Raw genomic sequence first — 18,737 nt, 5'->3', positions numbered from 1 at the left:
GGAATAGGCTATTCGGCCCCTCGAACCGGCTCTAACATTCAACTAGATCATGGCTGAACCTCTTCCTCAACACCAGTTTCCCCACACTATCCCCATACCCCTCAATATCTTCAATATCTGGAAATCTATTGATCCCTGTTTTGAACATACTCAACGACTGAGCCAGCACAGCCTCCTGGGGTAAAGAATTCTATAGATCTGCTGCCCTGTGAGTGAAGAAATCCCTTCTCATCTCAGTCCAAAATGGCCTACCTCTTATTCTGAGACTGTATTCCCTCATTCTAGAACCCCCACCCCAACCCAGTCTCCTCAATCTCTTCTGAAAGGACATCCTGCCATCCCAGGGATTACTCTGGTGAACCTTCAATGCACTCTCCCTATGGCCAGTAAGTATATCCTCCCTTGGGTAAGGAAACCCAAACTGTACACTATGCTCCAGGTGGAGTCTCACCAAGGCTCTATACAATTGTAGCAAGAATTTGTTATTCCTGTATTCAAATCCTCTTGCAATAAAGGCCAACATACCATTTGCCTTCCTAATTGTTTGCTGCACCTGCATAGTAGCTTTCAGTGACTTATGGACAAGGACACCAGGTCTCTTTGGACATATCTCACTACTTAAGAAATACTCTGCACTTCCAATTTTCCTATCACACTTTTCCATATCATATTCTGTGAGTGTGTACACTACTCAGGAAGGTCCCAGGATGATGCGTAGACTGTGCTAAATTGACTAATCTCACCCAGAAGGGGCAATGTGGATGCTACCATTGGCCTCAGTGTCCCTGAGGTTAACAGTTTGTTGTTGAGTCACTACTTGATGACACTTACTGCTGTGTGCTTATATGTGGAGGACAACATTGGCCTTAACTGATGCCCCACACAGTCGAATTGCCTGGCATCACTCAGCACAATTACACATGAAGAATGGCCTCTTGGGTGAGGTAACAGGCAGCTGCCAGTCCCTGTAGAACTGTACCTTGCGACAGTCCGTGCTTTCAGGAAAGAAGGGCCAGGTCACAATTTAATGAGACTTTGGGGTTCAGAGGGCACCTTTTGTTCACTTACTGGCCTCAAATCAACTCAGAAATTATACACTTCTGTAGTTTGCAGTAATTACCATCTACAGACAATGTGCGAATCAATAAAGAATATTTTATCCAATGATTAACATGTTAAGATCCAGCCTTGCTAACAAAATATGTCACATTTCAAAACCCTGTTTTGAAATCTGTTGTCACTTTGGTAATATTTTTTGTTCATGGGAGCATATAATGGTCATTCCATGTAGCACAAACAGATGCATCATTTCTATACTCTGTCCTTCTTTAAGGGATGGCGTGAGTACCCTTTTAGGAAAATTAAACATACCCTCAGAGGAATACGCATTTGGACGGACAAAGATCTTCATCAAAAATCCACAAACAGTGAGTATTTGACTGAACTATTGGGTGTTAAACGTTGATTACAACACAATCCTAAATATTAAAGAAAGATTTAGTACGTTGACTGGGGAGGGTAATCTCAGCCTTCCCTGAGGTGGTGTCAGTCACTAACTCAAGTCTCTCAGTCCGTTTACTGGAGAAATATCAGGACATTTACTAAGGAACCTCAAACAACATAGAGCAACAAACCACATACAAAAAGAACAATTTTTATAGAACAGTACAGCACAGAACAGGCCCTTCGGCCCACGATGTTGTGCCGAGCTTTATCTGAAACCAAGATCAAGCTATCCCACTCCCTATCATCCTGGTGTGCTCCATGTGCCTATCCAATAACCGCTTAAATGTTCCTAAAGTGTCTGACTCCACTATCACTGCAGGCAGTCCATTCCACACCCCAACCACTCTCTGCGTAAAGAACCTACCTCTGATATCCTTCCTATATCTCCCACCACGAACCCTATAGTTATGCCCCCTTGTAATAGCTCCATCCACCCGAGGAAATAGTCTTTCAATGTTCACTCTATCTATCCCCTTCATCATTTTATAAACCTCTATTAAGTCTCCCCTCAGCCTCCTCCGCTCCAGAGAGAACAGCCCTAGCTCCCTCAACCTTTCCTCATAAGACCTACCCTCCAAACCAGGCAGCGTCCTGGTAAAGCTCCTCTGCACTCTTTCCAGCGCTTCCACATCCTTCTTATAGTGAGGTGACCAGAACTGCACACAATATTCCAAATGTGGTCTCACCAAGGTCCTGTACAGTTGCAGCATAACCCCACGGCTCTTAAACTCCAACCCCCTGTTAATAAAAGCTCCACATCAATAAAAGCTAACACACTATAGGCCTTCTTTACAGCTCTATCCACTTGAGTGGCAACCTTTAGAGATCTGTGGATATGGACCCCAAGATCTCTCTGTTCCTCCACAGTCTTCAGAACCCTACCTTTGACCCTGTAATCCACATTTAAATTTGTCCTACCAAAATGAATCACCTCACATTTATCAGGGTTAAATTCCATTTGCCATTTTTCAGCCCAGCTTTGCATCCTATCTATGTCTCTTTGCAGCCTACAACAGCCCTCCACCTCATCCACTACTCCACCAATCTTGGTGTCATCAGCAAATTTACTGATCCACCCTTCAGCCCCCTCCTCTAAGTCATTAATAAAAATCACAAAGAGCAGAGGACCAAGCACTGATCCCTGCGGCACTCCGCTAGCAACCTGCCTCCAATCCGAAAATTTTCCATCGACCACCACCCTCTGTCTTCGATCAGACAGCCAGTTACCTATCCAATCGGCCAACTTTCCCTCTATCCCACACCTCCTCACTTTCATCATAAGCCGACCATGGGGGACCTTATCAAACGCCTTACTAAAATCCATGTATATGACATCAACTGCCCTACCTTCATCAACACACTTAGTTACCTCCTCAAAAAATTCAATCAAGTTTGTGAGGCACGACTTGCCCTTCACGAATCCGTGCTGACTATCCCGGATTAATCCGCATCTTTCTAAATGGTCGTAAATCCCATCTCTAAGGACCTTTTCCATCAATTTACCAACCACCGAAGTAAGACTAACACTAATTGTGGGAACACGGAGGATAATAAAGCAATGATGAAAAAAACATCAAAAATGTTTGATGTTTGCCCCTTTGCTTTTGTGGCGGAGCATGACTTTCAAAATTGCTCCTGTTAAAAGTCCAGCATTAGTAAAAGATTATCGCTTGCCTGTGATTCTCCCAGAGCCATTTCAACAACTTCTGCCTTTCTGTACAGCTCTTTGACCTGGAAGATCGACGGCGGATTCAAATGGAATTCCTGGCTACCGTGATTCAGAAGACTTACCGTGGCTGGAAATGCCGGACCCACTTCCTCCTGATGAAGAAAAGTCAGATTGTGATCTCTGCCTGGTTCAGGGGGCATAACGTAAGGCCGGATTTCCGTGAGCTGTTGAGACAGATGGGCATTGGGCACCAGGCTTTGTGCAGTACACCAAGGTTCACATCAAAAGACTGCATCAGTGCTTAATTTCGAGCCAAACATTAGCCACCAAATTAAAGATGAAAATATGACCACGTTCCCTCTTTCTCATATTCCCTTTGTTTTGGGGAGGCTGAGAATGAGTTTTGTGCATCGCTGAAGTGTTACCAGAGTTTAGTGCTGGCAGCCAGATTATTTTTCCCATTTCAGCATCAAGCATTCCCAGCCCAGATGAAGAGTTAAACTTCAGTTGTTCCCCGGGAATGCACCTTAATCCCACTGGGAAAAGTGCCCTGTATGGCTCAGTAAACAAAACACCAAGGAAGCATCCTTAGTGATTATTTTTCTTCTCTTTGGAGAATTTAAATTGATTTTTATACATCTGGAAGAAAAAGCTAGCATCAGACCATAAAATTGTCAGGTTGTTGTAAAAACACAGCTGTCTCACATATGTCCCTTTAAGGAAGGAAACTGGCCATCTTTAGCTGATCAGTCCCACACCAAAACCATTGATTCTTAATTGCCCTGTGAAGCAGCCAAGGAGAAGGCTCACCACCACTTTCTCAGGGCAACAAGGGATAGACACTAAATGCTGACCTTGTCAGTGACACTCTCACCCCCAGTTTAAATAAGATCTACTGATACTCACTGCTGGCTCAAACACAAAAAATGGCTCTTTGGCCGTGGTAATGGTGGGCTGGTGCAGTTCGTGGGCTGTAAACCAGCAAGTGTCAGTGACTTTGGGAGAACAGAGGAGAATATTAGCTTGGGAGGGAAAAAAACACACCGATTGAAACCAAACTCAGCAGAAAGGTTCTTTAACAAGTGATAACATCTTGTGACTCTTATTTTTTTCATCCTGGTAGCAACAAAAGAAATATAAAAAATTGAAGAGAGCCACCATCCTCCTTCAGGCCTGGACCAGGGGTTGGAAGGTGAGTACTGCTTTACTTCCTGTCAGAGTATAAATTGTCTTGTAAAAGCCTGGGAACTACAGGCCAGTGAGCCTCACATCTGTGGTGGGTAAGTCGTTGGAAGGTATTTTGAGAGACAGGATCTACAGGCATTTAGAGACGCAAGGACTGATTAGGGACAGTCAGCATGGCTTTGTGAGTGGGAAATCATGTCTCACAAATTTGATTGAGTTTTTTGAAGGGGTAACCAAGAAGGTAGATGAGGGCAGTGCAGTTGATGTTGTCTACATGGACTTTAGCAAGGCCTTTGACAAGGTACCGCATGGTAGGTTGTTGCATGAGGTTAAATCTCATAGGATTCAGGGTGAGGTAGCTAAATGGATACAAAATTGGCTTAATGATAGAAGACAGAGGGCGGTTGTCGAGAATTGTTTTTCAAACTGGAGACCTGTGACCAGCAGTGTGCCTCAGGGATCAGTGCTGGGTCCACTGTTATTTGTCATTTATATTAATGATTTGGATGAGAATATAGGAGGCATGGTTAGTAAGTTTGCAGATGACACCAAGATTGGTGGCATAGTGGACAGTGAAGAAGGTTATCTCGGATTGCAACGGGATCTTGGTCAATTGGGTCAGTGGGCTAACGAATGGCAGATGGAGTTTAATTTAGATAAATGTGAGGTAATGCGTTTTGGTAGATTGAACCAGGGCAGGACTTACTCAGTTAATGGTAGGTCATTGGGGAGAGTTACAGAATAAAGAGATCTAGGGGTACATGTTCATAGCTCCTTGAAAGTGGAGTCACAGGTGGGCAGAGTGGTGAAGAAGGCATTCGGCATGCTTGGTTTCATTGGTCAGAACATTGAATACAGGAGTTGGAATGTCTTGTTGAAGTTGTACAAGACATTGGTAAGGCCACACTATACTGTGTGCAATTCTGGTCACCCTATTATAGAAAGGATATTATTAAACCAGAAAGAGTGCAGAAGAGATTTACTAGGATGCTGCCAGGACTTGATGGTTTGAGTTATAAGGAGAGGCTGGATAGACTGGGACTTTTTTCTCTGGAGCGTAGGAGGCTTAGGGGTGATCTTATAGAGGTCTATAAAATAATGAGGGGCAGAGATTAACTAAATAATCAATATCTTTTCCCAAAGTAGGGGAGTCTAAAACTAAAGGATATAGGTTTAAGATGAGAGGGGAGAGATACAAAAGTGTTCAGAGGGGAAATTTTTTCACACAGAGGGTGGTGAGTGTCTGGAACAAGCTGCCAGAGGTAGTCGTAGAGGCGGGTACAATTTTGTCTTTTAAAAAGCATTTAGACAGTTACATGGGTACGATGGGTATAGAGGGATATGGGCCAAGTGCGGGCAATTGGGATTAGCTTAGGGGTTTAAAAAAAAGGGCAGCATGGACAAGTTGGGCCGAAGGGCCTGTTCCCATGCTGTAAACCTCTATGACTCTAAAAGAGTATTCTTATCCAGTCAAACTAGAACAGGGTATAGATACATTATTTACACTTCCATCTGTCGCTCGATACATTTGTCGTTTCTCACTTCCCTCGAGTGAGAACATTGGCAGATTAACTGTAAGCCCCCCACCCGACTGCCAACCACAACCCTGAGCCAATTGATAGGGAGACCAATTATAGCAAACCCACGATACTGTCGCTGAAATAAGCAGCTGCAGCACAGAGCCAGGATCAAACCTGGAGTTTGCCAGCCTGATGGTTCTGTGCCACACCCAAGTAGTGTATTTCCCAATGGTGCCCTTTGAACAGATACCTGCAGTGAGCTGCATAAAGCTTTTGAGGTGCTTCCATTGACTGACAACCGTTTATAGTGTTTAGAATGAATCATCCTCTGCCAGCACAACTCACTGTAACAGGTTTACAGCATGACAACTGACTGGAAACCGACAAAGTCAACAGAGTGTGTTTGTACAGAGATGAATTTAAAATTAATCCAGTCAAAAGGGACTCTGTAACAACATGACCTATGAGAACAAGCTTCAGTCGTTTATCTCTCATCATGTGAAGCCCTAGACGACAGCTGTCACTCATCATTTAACTTTTAAACCTTTACAATAATCATAGAATCCCTGCAGTGCAGAAAGAGGCCATTCAGCCCATTGAGTCTGCTACAAATGAACTGAATGGAAGTGAGGTAATTTAAAAATGGTAATGCATGGCTAGCCCGAGCTTTTGATCACCTGTCCTAATATCTCTGTGGATTGGTGTCAATGTTTTGTGTGATTTATGCTCCCGGTTTTGCATTTGGGATGTGTAACTATGTTAAACGTGCTGCATAAATGCAATTTGTTGTTGTTCTAGTCGACCTTCTCTTCTATCATTGGGTAAGATTCCATTCTCTCACTCCAGGTCCGTAAACTCCAGAGAGATCTTAAGCAGGAGAAGCGTCGTATTGTAGCTGCCACCATCATTGCAGCTGTCTGGCGTGGCTACCAGGTAACGGGAGAGTGCGGAGCACTCATTAAATCCTGACCCAGTCTGAATGTAACCTCTAGCCAAATCAGCTTTACTCACTCTCTGCTTTAGTCTGCTGCTCCATTTATTATGAATTGAATTACAGGTGTATCCCCCATACCCTTAACATCATCCCTGGTAGCACAAATTCTTGATGTGGAGATGCCGGCGTTGGACTGGGGTAAACACAGTAAGAAGTTTAACAACGCCAGGTTAAAGTCCAACAGGTTTATTTGGTAGCAAAAGCCACACAAGCTTTCGGAGCTCCAAGCCCCTTCAAGGGGCTTGGAGCTCCGAAAGCTTGTGTGGCTTTTGCTACCAAATAAACCTGTTGGACTTTAACCTGGTGTTGTTAAACTTCTTACAGCACAAATTCTTAACATTTGTAATGATGAATTTGAGATATTTTTCACCCTGCCAGAATGGTTCACTGTTAGTTGTGGCTCAGGGGGTAGCACTCATAACTTTGAGTCAGAAGATCATGGGTTCAATTCCAGAGACTTGAACATATCATCAATGTTGACACTCTAGTACAGCACTGAGGGAGTGCAGCGCTGAGAGAGTGCAGCGTGGTAGTAGATGCCACCTTTCGGGTGAGCCATTAAGCACATCTGCCCTTTTAGGTGGACATGAAAGATCACACAGCCACTATTTCAAAGATGAACAAAGGAGTTTCTCTGGGGTCCTGGTGCCAATATTTGCCCCTCAACAAAAATTGTTAAAACAAACAAAACTAAATGTAATATCTTCAAATTTGCAGATGTTACGAAGCTGGGTGGGAGGGTGAGCTGTGAGGAGGACGCAGAGATGCTTCATTGTGATTTGGACAAGTTGACTGAATGGACAAATGCACAGCAGATGAAGTACAATGTGGATAAATGTGAGCTTATCCACTTTGTTAGCAAAAACAAGGAGGTAGATTATTATCTGAATGATTATAGATTGAGAGAGGGGATTGTGCAACGAGTCCTGGGTGTCCTCGTACACCAGTTGCTGAGAGTAAGCATGCAGGTGCAGCAGCAGTGAAGAAGGAAAATGGTATGTTGACCCTTCATAGCGAGAGGATTTGAGTACAGGAGCAGGGATGTGTTGTTACAATTATACAGGGTGTTGGTGAGGCCACACCTAGAGTATTGTGTGCAGTTTTGGTCTCCTTCTCTGAGGAAGGATGTTCTTGCTGTAGATAGAGTACAAAGTTTACCAGACTGATTCCTGAGATGGCAGGACTGACGTATGAGGAGAGATTGAGTCAGTTAGGATTATATTTGCTGAAGTTAAGAAGAATGAGGGGGAATCTCATAGAAACCTATAAAATTCTAACACGACTAGACAGGGTAGATGCAAGGATGTTACTAATGGTGGGGGAGTCCAGAACCAGGGGTCACAGTCTGAGGATACAGGGTAAGCCGTTTGGGACAGAGATGAGGAGACATTTCTTCATCCAGGGAGTGGTCAGCCTATGGAATTTGCTACCACAGAAAGTAGTTAAGGCCAAAACATTGAATGTTTTTGAGAAGCAGTTAGATATAGTACTTGAGGTGAAGGTAATCAAAGGATATGGGGAGGGGGAAGGCAGATTCAGGCTGTTGAGTTGGATGATCAGCCATGATCATAATGAATGGCAGAGCAGGCTCGAAGGGCTGAATGGCCTCCTCCTGCTTCTAGTTTCTATCTGAATGACCACAGGATACCCTAAAGTGCTTTGCAGCCAATGAAATACTTTTGAAGTTTATTCATGTTTGTAATGTAGGAAATGTGTGAGCCAATTTGTACACAGCAAACTCCCACAAACAGCAAAGTGAGAATGACCAGATCGTTCTTTTTAAGTCCGCTTTCCAATAGCCCTTCTGATGGCTGTTTGGTCCTGTCTACTAGCTGTTGGTGGTTTGTGTACATGCACATCTGAACCACAGGTCCAATTCTGTCACATTTCAGAAAATGTTCTGAGTTGGCTTTCAGTGGATGACCCTCACATTGAATTGCATTTCCCATCATTTTGCCCATTTAATCTATCAATGTCCCTTTGTGACTTCCTGTTCCCCCCTGCACTGCTTACTGTGCCTCCCAGTTTAATGTCATCTTCAACATTGGCTAGACCAAGAGACTAGAGAGGGATTTTCAATCAGACAACAATGTTTTTTCTGTTCAGAGTGCGAGAGAGGAGTTAGTGGGGTTGTTAGCTATGGTCACTTGCGATTTAATCTGTTTCATTTCCTTCAGTGACATATATCAGTGGTTCTCAAACTGAGATCCACAGAGTCCTTCCAGGAGGTCCGTGATACCTGGCTGGGAGATGTGAGCCACCACCCTAGGCATTGTAGTCAAGAGAAAATATGTGAGCAGCGGCTAGAGGCATCCTTTGCTTCTATTCTCTGGCTGCTTTTGTAGTGATGTACTTAGCCTATGCTCCCTCCTCTTCTCACCATTCCCTGCTACCACAGTGTTCCTGCTCTCCCTCTCCTCCCCTCGGTGCTTTCTCTGGGCTCCTGTTCCTTCCACCCCACGCTCCTGCCAAGAATACTGCAGTGAGAAGCAAGCACACCCATCTCACTGATATGTGCAAATAAATACCTGTTTTCTTAAAAGCATTATCAATCACTTTACATGCAGCGTTTTCATATACTGAGTATTATATGGTCGTGATTCGGCGGAGGGGGGCTCTATGATTATCCATTCGAAATGGGTTCTTCAACCAAAGATTTGAGAACTGCTGCCATAAATGACACTGACTGTGGAACTGAACTAGTGGAAAATCTGCATTTATCTTTGAATTTTAATGAACAGATAAACTGTACACAGCACCCTCAACACTTATTATCCTTTGTTTGTGACCTCAGGTGCGAAGATGTCACAGGAAGTACTTCAAAAGTAATGCTTCGAAGACAATCCGTAACTTCATAACGTCTTCAATTGTGAGTTACTGCTGCCTGCATTGTATTTAACAGTTGGTCACTTTATGCATTTATGAAGTGGAGGCTGTCAGTGCAGGGGCACAGAACACTGGCTTCTTTGCATCTAGTGTTTGTGATGAGCACTCCTGGGTATACTATGTCCCAACATCAAACTGATCTCCAAGTTCAACAGATCACTCTCTACAGGAGGACCACTCAGTAGATTACTCCTGAGAGTGAGACATTTCCATATTTCACACCAGTTAACTTAGTGACCTCTGTGAATGAGATTGTCCAATAATGCCAAATCATGAACCATTCTCTCCTGTGGATTTGTATCTGCTGGGAACTGGGTTGTCAATTACAGCCAATAATAACTTTGTTTCTTTAATGGATCCACATTTTGCTAACCTCTAAAACATGTTTTCCCTTTTCACCTGCTGAGTTCCCCACTATTCCAAGTCCTACTCTGGCTGTGGGATGATCTAGGTGATGGATGTCTCTGCAGTTGTTGATAAGCGGGAATAAGATGTTGTCAGTATTTCTGTCTTTCTATCCTGCACCATCCCCAGATACTCCAGCTACTGAGATTGGGACTGTGTACCCCTCAGGAAAACCTGAGCAGACCACGTGGCGTAAGATCAGAGACTGGCAGGGAAGCAGCAACTTACCAACACTGGGAGCTCCCAGTCTCGGCCAGAGAGAAGCAGAGAGATGCACTATCCTCCCAGGGTACTCTCATGTTCCTTCTAGAGTGTAGAGCCTGAAAGGAGGTCAGTTGTCTATCCTCTCAGAGACGATATGATGCAGAGCACTGAATGATCCAGAGGTGGAATGAGTATTATTGTTAAGATACCAAGAAATATGTTGGCACCTGATATAGCCTTCGCAACACAATTTACTGAGTCTTGCGTGTATATTATAGGACAGCAAAGTTTAAAAATATAAAGCAACACACTAACTTTCTTTTCTTTCATCCCTCAAGATACAAAAGTACCTTCTTGGTCTAAAGAACACATTACCCTCAATGTCTCCAACAGACAGGAAGTGGCCAGCATTGCCTTATCTCTTCTTGGATAAAGCTCACCAAGAATTGAAGAGGATCTTTTGGCTCTGGAAGGTGAAAAAGTGAAACCATGCAGCCTTCAGACGAAGATGCTGATATCTGCAGTTCTAGTCTACCCCTCCATTACTGGGCAGCAGCATTATATAATAGGCCACTTTGCTGAATGCAGAACAAATACATCACAATGAGAGGAAGCCATTCACTCCCTCAAACCTGTTTCACCACCAAATAAGATCAAGGCTGATTTGTATGTTAATTTCATCTACCCATCCTGCTTCCATACCCTAACCCCACCCCACCCCACACCTCCTCCCAACAAAATCCTATCAGTCTCAGTCCTGAACGTTTCAACTGACTTCTGGTCTCACTAGCTATTTGAGGGGGGGGGGAAAGAGTTCCAGATTTCCACTCCACTTTGTGTGACATCACCCCTGAACAGCATAGTTCAATATTTAAGGATTTGCCCCCTTGTTCTGGACACTTGCCCTCTTCAACCCCCGCATTCAGAAAAAATAGTTTGTATCGACCCTACCGCGTCCTTTAATCATCTTAAACACCTCGATCAGATCACCCCCTTAATTTCCTATACTGAAAGGAATACAAGTCTGTGCAACCTGTACTTGTAAGTTAATTCCACCTTTCCCTTGAGGAATTGAATCTATCTTGTACTTTAAGACACCCCTTAAAACCCACCTTTATGACCAAGCTTTTGGTTACCTGCCCTAATTTCTCATGTAACTCAGTGTCAACTTTTGTCTGATTACACTCCTGTGAAGCATCTGGAGACGTTTCACTGCATTGAAAGCACTGTATAAATGCAAGTTTCTGTTATTGTTAAACTGATAGGCAGTGCACCCTGAAAAGACTATACTAGATCTGGTAATAGAGTCATAGAGGTTTACAGCATGGAAACAGGCCCTTCGGCCCAACTTGTCCATGCTGCCCTTTTTTTTAAAAACCCCTAAGCTAATCCCAATTGCCCGCATTTGGCCCATATCCCTCTATACCCATCGTACCCATGTAACTATCTAAATGCTTTTTATCTTTTAAAAGATAAAATTGTACCCGCCTCTACTACTACCTCTGGCAGCTTGTTCCAGACACTCACCACCCTCTGTGTGAAAAACTTTGCCCCTCTGGACACTTTTGTATCTCTCCCCTTAAACCTATGCCCTCTAGTTTTAGACTCCCCTACCTTTGGGAAAAGATATTGACTATCGAGCTGATCTATGCCCCTCATTATTTTATAGACCTCTAGAAGGTCACCCCTCAGCCTCCTACACTCCAGAGAAAAAAGTCCCAGTCTATTGAGCCTGTCCTTATAACTCAATCCATCAAATCCCAGTAGCATCCTAGTAAATCTCTTCTGCGCTCTTTCTAGTTTAATAATATCCTTTCTATAATAGGGTGACCAGAATTGCACACAGTATTCCAAGTGTGGCCTTACCAATGTCTTGTACAACTTCAACAAGACGTCCCAACTCCAGTATTCAATGTTCTGACCAATGAAACCAAGCATGCCGAATGCCTTCTTCACCACTCTGTTCACCTGTGACTCTACTTTCAAGGAGCTATTAACATGTACCCCTAGATTTCTTTGTTCTGTAACTCTCCCCAACGCCCTACCATTAATTGAGTAAGTCCTGCCCTGGTTCAATCTACCAAAATGCATCACCTCGCATTTGTCTAAATTAAACTCCATCTGCCATTCGTCAGCCCACTGGCCCAATTGATCAAGATCCCGTTGCAATTGGAGATAACTTTCTTCACTGTTCACTATGCCACCAATCTTGGTGTCATCTGCAAACTTACTAACCGTGCTTCCTATATTCTCATCCAAATCATTAATATAAATGACATGTGCAGTGAGACAGGATTAATTAATAACCTTATTGTGAAGGTGCCTTTAGGTAGAGGTGATCATAATATGATTGAATGTCACACTCAGTTTGAGGGAGAGGGGGGGTGAACCTAAGATTAGTATTTTAAACTTAAATAAGGGCAATTATGAGGGCATGAGGACAGAGCTGGGTAAAGTGAACTGACAAGTTCAGTAGAGGTGCAGTGCAGACATTTAAGGAGATATTCCGAAAACTCAGAAAAGATACTTTCTAGTGAGAAGGAAAGACTAAAAGGACAAACCATCCGTGGCTAAGGAAGTTAAAGATGGTATCAAATTGAAAGAAAAAAACATATTATTCCACAAAGATGAGTCAGGTCAGAAAACAGGACAGAATACAAAAAACAGCAAAGAGTGACTAAAACATTACTAGGGAGGGAGAAATATAAGAGAAAGATATCTCGAAGTATTAAATAGATAGTAAGAGTTTCTACAGGTATATAAAAGGGAAAAGAGAAGTCAGCATCAGTTCTCCAGAGTGAGAATGGGGAATTTATCATGGAAAATAAGGAAATGGCAAATAAATTGAACAGATATTTTGCATTTGTCTTCGTGTAGAGGAAACAAATAACATCCCACAAATAATTGTGAATCAGGAGGTGAAAGGGAGGAAGGAACTTAAAACAAATACAATCACCAGGGAAAGGGTAATGAGAACATTACTAAAAGCTGACAAGTCCCAGGTACTGATGGCCTTTATCCTTGGGTCTTGAAAGAAGTGGTTGCTAAGATAGTAAATGGTTTTGGTTTTAATTTTCCAAAATGTTCTAGATTCTGGAAAGGTCCCATCAGATTGGAAAATAGCGAATGTAGCTCCTCTATTTCCCGATAAAAGCAAGATTATTTCTGCAAAATGCAGCCAGTGGAGGATGGTTCTAGCGTACACATTGTGTTTATAAAATCATTCCCAGTGACTTACATCAGAGTGATCTCCAAGCGTGATTAATGGGAGAATGATCTGAACATCTCAATTCTGGCCAGGAATAGCAGTCATTATATTTGTTGCTCCTACAGGAATGATGTTGAACACAACCATCCCATCTATACAGCAATAGAACAAAATTCTGGGACCTCAGCTGGCTGTTTTGGCTCACCATAAATAGAGCATTTTAAACAGTGTAACCGTTAACTTTGAAATTGATATTGATGTGAATGGCATGTTGGCCAGAGATAGAATCATAGAAACCCTACAGTACAGAAAGAGGCCATTCGGCCCATCGAGTCTGCACTGACCACAATCCCACCCAGTCCCTACCCCCATATCCCTACATATTTACCCACTAAACCCTCTAACCTACACATCTCAGCACACTGAGGACAATTTTAGCATGGCCAATCAACCTCACCCGCACATCTTTGGACTGTGGGAGGAAACCGGAGCACCCGGAGGAAACCCATGCAGACACGAGGAGAATGTGCAAACTCCACACAGACAATGACCCAAGCCGGGAATCGAACCCAGGTCCCTGGAGCTGTGAAGCAGCAGTGCTAACCACTGTGCTACTGTGCCGCCCACTGTCCATTTTAAACCTGGACATTTTAAGTGGTGGGAACCATACTTGTTTGTGTTGACTAATTGTTAAATTATCTCTCACTTCATGATTTTAGTGCAAGAAATACAGGGTGACAATCTCAAACCAGAGGAAAGCAGAACTGGAAGAGAAGCTGTATGCCAGTGAACTCTTCAAGGATAAGAAAGCCTCATATGGCCCCAGGTAATAGAAAACTCTTCCAGTTCCTCGATCTTCACATTACTGATGACTATTACTCAGCTGCAGTGCTGCTTCGGCCAGAGGCTCAGAGACCTGGGCCTTTGTCAACGCCTCATGAAATAGTCAGCCTACCCATACAGGTTAGAACATAGAACATAGAACATTACAGCGCAGAACAGGCCCTTCGGCCCACGATGTTGCACCGACCAGTTAAAAAAAAAAAAACTGTGACCCTCCAACCTAAACCAATTTCTTTTCGTCCATGAACCTATCTACGGATCTCTTAAACGCCCCCAAACTAGGCGCATTTACTACTGATGCTGGCAGGGCATTCCAATCCCTCACCACCCTCTGGGTAAAGAACCTACCCCTGACATCGGTTCTATAACTACCCCCCCTCAATTTAAAGCCATGCCCCCTCGTGCTGGATTTCTCCATCAGAGGAAAAAGGCTATCACTATCCACCCTATCTAAACCTCTAATCATCTTATATGTTTCAATAAGATCCCCTCTTAGCCGCCGCCTTTCCAGCGAAAACAATCCCAAATCCCTCAGCCTCTCCTCATAGGATCTCCCCTCCATACCAGGCAACATCCTGGTAAACCTCCTCTGCACCCTCTCCAAAGCCTCCACATCCTTCCTGTAATGTGGGGACCAGAACTGCACACAGTACTCCAAGTGCGGCCGCACCAGAGTTGTGTACAGTTGCAACATAACGCTACGACTCCTAAATTCAATCCCCCTACCAATAAACGCCAAGACACCATATGCCTTCTTAACAACCTTATCTACTTGATTCCCAACTTTCAGGGATCTATGCACACATACACCTAGATCCCTCTGCTCCTCCACACTATTCAAAGTCCTCCCGTTAGCCCTATACTCAACACATCTGTTATTCCTACCAAAGTGAATTACCTCACACTTCTCCGCATTAAACTCCATCCGCCACCTCTCGGCCCAACTTTGCAACCTGTCTAAGTCTTCCTGCAAACTACGACACCCTTCCTCACTGTCTACCACACCACCGACTTTGGTGTCATCAGCAAATTTGCTAATCCACCCAACTATACCCTCATCCAGATCATTAATAAATATTACAAACAGCAGTGGCCCCAAAACAGATCCCTGAGGTACACCACTTGTAACCGCACTCCATGATGAATATTTACTATCAACCACCACCCTCTGTTTCCTATCCGCTAGCCAATTCCTGATCCAATTTCCTAGATCACCCCCAATCCCATACATCTGCATTTTCTGCAGAAGCCTACCATGGTGAACCTTATCAAACGCCTTACTAAAATCCATATATACCACGTCCACTGCCTTGCCCCCATCCACCTCCTTGGTCACTTTCTCAAAAAACTCAATAAGGTTAGTAAGGCACGACCTACCTGCCACAAAACCATGCTGACTATCACCTATCAATTCATTACTCTCCAAATAACTATAAATCCTATCCCTTATAATTTTTTCCAACATCTTGCCGACAACAGAAGTGAGACTCACCGGTCTATAATTCCCGGGGAAGTCTCTGTTCCCCTTCTTAAACAATGGGACAACATTCGCTAACCTCCAATCTTCTGGTACTATACCAGAGGCCAACGACGACCTGAAGATCAGAGCCAGAGGCTCTGCAATCACTTCTCTTGCCTCCCAGAGAATCCTTGGATAAATCCCATCCGGACCAGGGGATTTATCTATTTTCAGACCCTCCAGAATATCCTGCACATCCTCCTTATCAACTGTAATACTGTCTATTCTACTCCCTTGCAACCCAGTGTCCTCCTCAGCTATATTCATGTCCCCTTGCGTGAACACCGAAGAGAAATATTGGTTCAATGCTTCACCAATCTCCTCCGGTTCCACACATAACTTCCCTCTGCCATCTATAACTGGCCCTAAACTTGCCCTAACCAACCTGGTTGGCAAACTTACTCTTCTAGTCTGCTCTACAACGTATAACTTCCCCAGATATCATGGGTGATCAGAGGCAAAGCTACAAACAGCCAACTTAAAACAAGTTCTTTCTATTGTTTCATCCTTCCACCTTGTGACCAGTGCTCAAATATTTATACACCCAAACAAATGGGTGTTACCAGCCCAGTAATCCTTCCAGTTCCTATTATCAGAATGTTGCCCTGTGACCATCCTCCTGCCAACCCAAAACCACATGAACAGCTATTCCTGGCATCTTTTCAGTATTTCCAAGGTTATGGCAGAAGATTGAGCGAACCTCACGGCAATTCTCCTCCCAGATGTGCATTCAGGTCAGTCATGTAGTATAGGGTCTGGCACATAAAGGGTTCTCACAACACCAGGTTAAAGTCCAACAGGTTTATTTGGTAGCAAATACCATAAGCTTTCGGAGCGTGCTGCTCCTTCGTCAGATGGAGTGGTTATCTGTTCTCCAACAGTGCACACACACAGAAATCAAGTTACAGAATACTAATTAGAATGCAAATCTCTACAGCCAGCCAGGTCTTAAAAGGTACAGATAATGTGGTTGGAGGGAACATTAAACACAGGTTAAAGAGATGTGTATTGTCTCCAGACAGAACAGCTGGTGAGATTATGCAAGACCAGGGGCAAGCTGTGGGGGTTACTGATAATGTGACATAAATCCAACCACTTGGTCACAGGGCAACATTCTGATAATAGGAACTGGAAGGATTACTGGGCTGGTAACACCCATTTGTTTGGGTGTATAAATCTCGATGTGGAGATGCCGGCGTTGGACTGGGGTAAACACAGTAAGAAGTTTAACAACACCAGGTTAAAGTCCAACAGGTTTATTTGGTAGCAAAAGCCACACAAGCTTTCGGAGCTGCAAGCCCCTTCTTCAGGTGAGTGGGAATTCTGTTCACAAACAGAGCATATAAAGACACAGACTTAATTTACATGAATAATGGTTGGAATGCGAATACTTACAACTAATCAAGTCTTTAAGAAACAAAACAATGTGAGTGGAGAGAGCATCAAGACAGGCTAAAAAGATGTGTATTGTCTCCAGACAAGACAGCCAGTGAAACTCTGTGGGGGTTACAAATAATGTGACATGAACCCAACATCCCGATTGAGGCCGTCCTCGTGTGTGCGGAACTTGGCTATCAGTTTCTGCTCAGCGACTCTGCGCTGTCGTGTGTCGCGAAGGCCGCCTTGGAGAACGCTTACCCGAATATCAGAGGCCGAATGCCCGTGACCGCTGAAGTGTTCCCCAACAGGAAGAGAACAGTCTTGCCTGGTGATTGTCGAGCGGTGTTCATTCATCCGTTGTCGCAGCGTCTGCATAGTTTCCCCAATGTACCTCAACCGGGATATTGGGTTCATGTCACACTATTTGTAACCCCCACAGAGTTTCACTGGCTGTCTTGTCTGGAGACAATACACATCTTTTTAGCCTGTCTTGATGCTCTCTCCACTCACGTTGTTTTGTTTCTTAAAGACTTGATTAGTTGTAAGTATTCGCATTCCAACCATTATTCATGTAAATTGAGTTTGTGTCTTTATATGCTCTGTTTGTGAACAGAATTCCCACTCACCTGAAGAAGGGGCTTGCAGCTCCGAAAGCTTGTGTGGCTTTTGCTACCAAATAAACCTGTTGGACTTTAACCTGGTGTTGTTAAACTTCTTACTGTGTATAAATCTCACCAGCTGTTCTGTCTGGAGACAATACACATCTCTTTAACCTGTATTTAATGTTCCCTCCAACCACATTATCTGTACCTTTTAAGATTTGGCTGGCTGTAGAGATTTGCATTCTAATTAGTATTCTGTAATTTGATTTCTGTGTCTGTGCACTGTTGGAGAACAGAGACCACTCCATCTGACGAAGGAACAGCAAGCTCCGAAAGCTTATGGTATTTGCTACCAAATAAACCTGTTGGACTTTAACCTGGTGTTGTGAGACTTCTTACTGTGCTTACCCCAGTCCAACGCCGGCATCTCCACAACATAAAGGGTTAACATGAGACTAAGTACAGTACTGCCCAGACAGTGATGTAAGAGAGTGCATGACTCACACCTCAGGGTCATTCTAGCAAATAAATACGTACTGTTGAACTGCCCAAGACTATGAATATCTCGATGAGATACGCCTTACGACAAGTCATGCTATCATTTTCAGGCTAACAGTGGAAACTGTGCATGTCCAATAGCTCAAACATCAGAGGACGATTGTGCCTGTGAAGTTTGTACCCGTGCCTTTTGCTGCCAATCTTATTCTCATTGATGCAGTTACCTCCTTTTACGAGTTCATTGACTCGGCCCAAGTTCAGGGAATTCTGTGTACGATTTATTGCATTGTGGGATATTCCCCGTGGCTTTACTTTTGA

At 43.7% G+C, this 18,737-nt stretch overlaps 1 protein-coding gene across 1 annotated transcript in view; it reads left to right on the top strand.

Annotated features, from left to right (window-relative positions):
* The window catches only part of LOC144481919 (unconventional myosin-Ib-like), a 77,642-nt gene that overhangs the window by 54,461 nt on the left and 4,444 nt on the right, over positions 1 to 18,737 (top strand). Inside the window, exons 19-25 of the mRNA XM_078201086.1 lie at positions 1,334 to 1,427; positions 3,229 to 3,378; positions 4,299 to 4,367; positions 6,727 to 6,813; positions 9,669 to 9,743; positions 10,708 to 10,842; positions 14,297 to 14,403. Coding sequence (XP_078057212.1) covers positions 1,334 to 1,427; positions 3,229 to 3,378; positions 4,299 to 4,367; positions 6,727 to 6,813; positions 9,669 to 9,743; positions 10,708 to 10,842; positions 14,297 to 14,403 — 717 coding nt within the window. The remainder of the gene's footprint in view (positions 1 to 1,333; positions 1,428 to 3,228; positions 3,379 to 4,298; positions 4,368 to 6,726; positions 6,814 to 9,668; positions 9,744 to 10,707; positions 10,843 to 14,296; positions 14,404 to 18,737) is intronic.

Source organism: Mustelus asterias, chromosome X (genome assembly GCF_964213995.1).
Source record: "Mustelus asterias chromosome X, sMusAst1.hap1.1, whole genome shotgun sequence".
In the NCBI taxonomy this organism is placed as follows: Eukaryota; Metazoa; Chordata; class Chondrichthyes; order Carcharhiniformes; family Triakidae; genus Mustelus; species Mustelus asterias.
The sequence above is the reverse complement of the archived record's forward strand: the minus strand, read 5'-3'. Positions and strand labels throughout refer to the sequence as shown.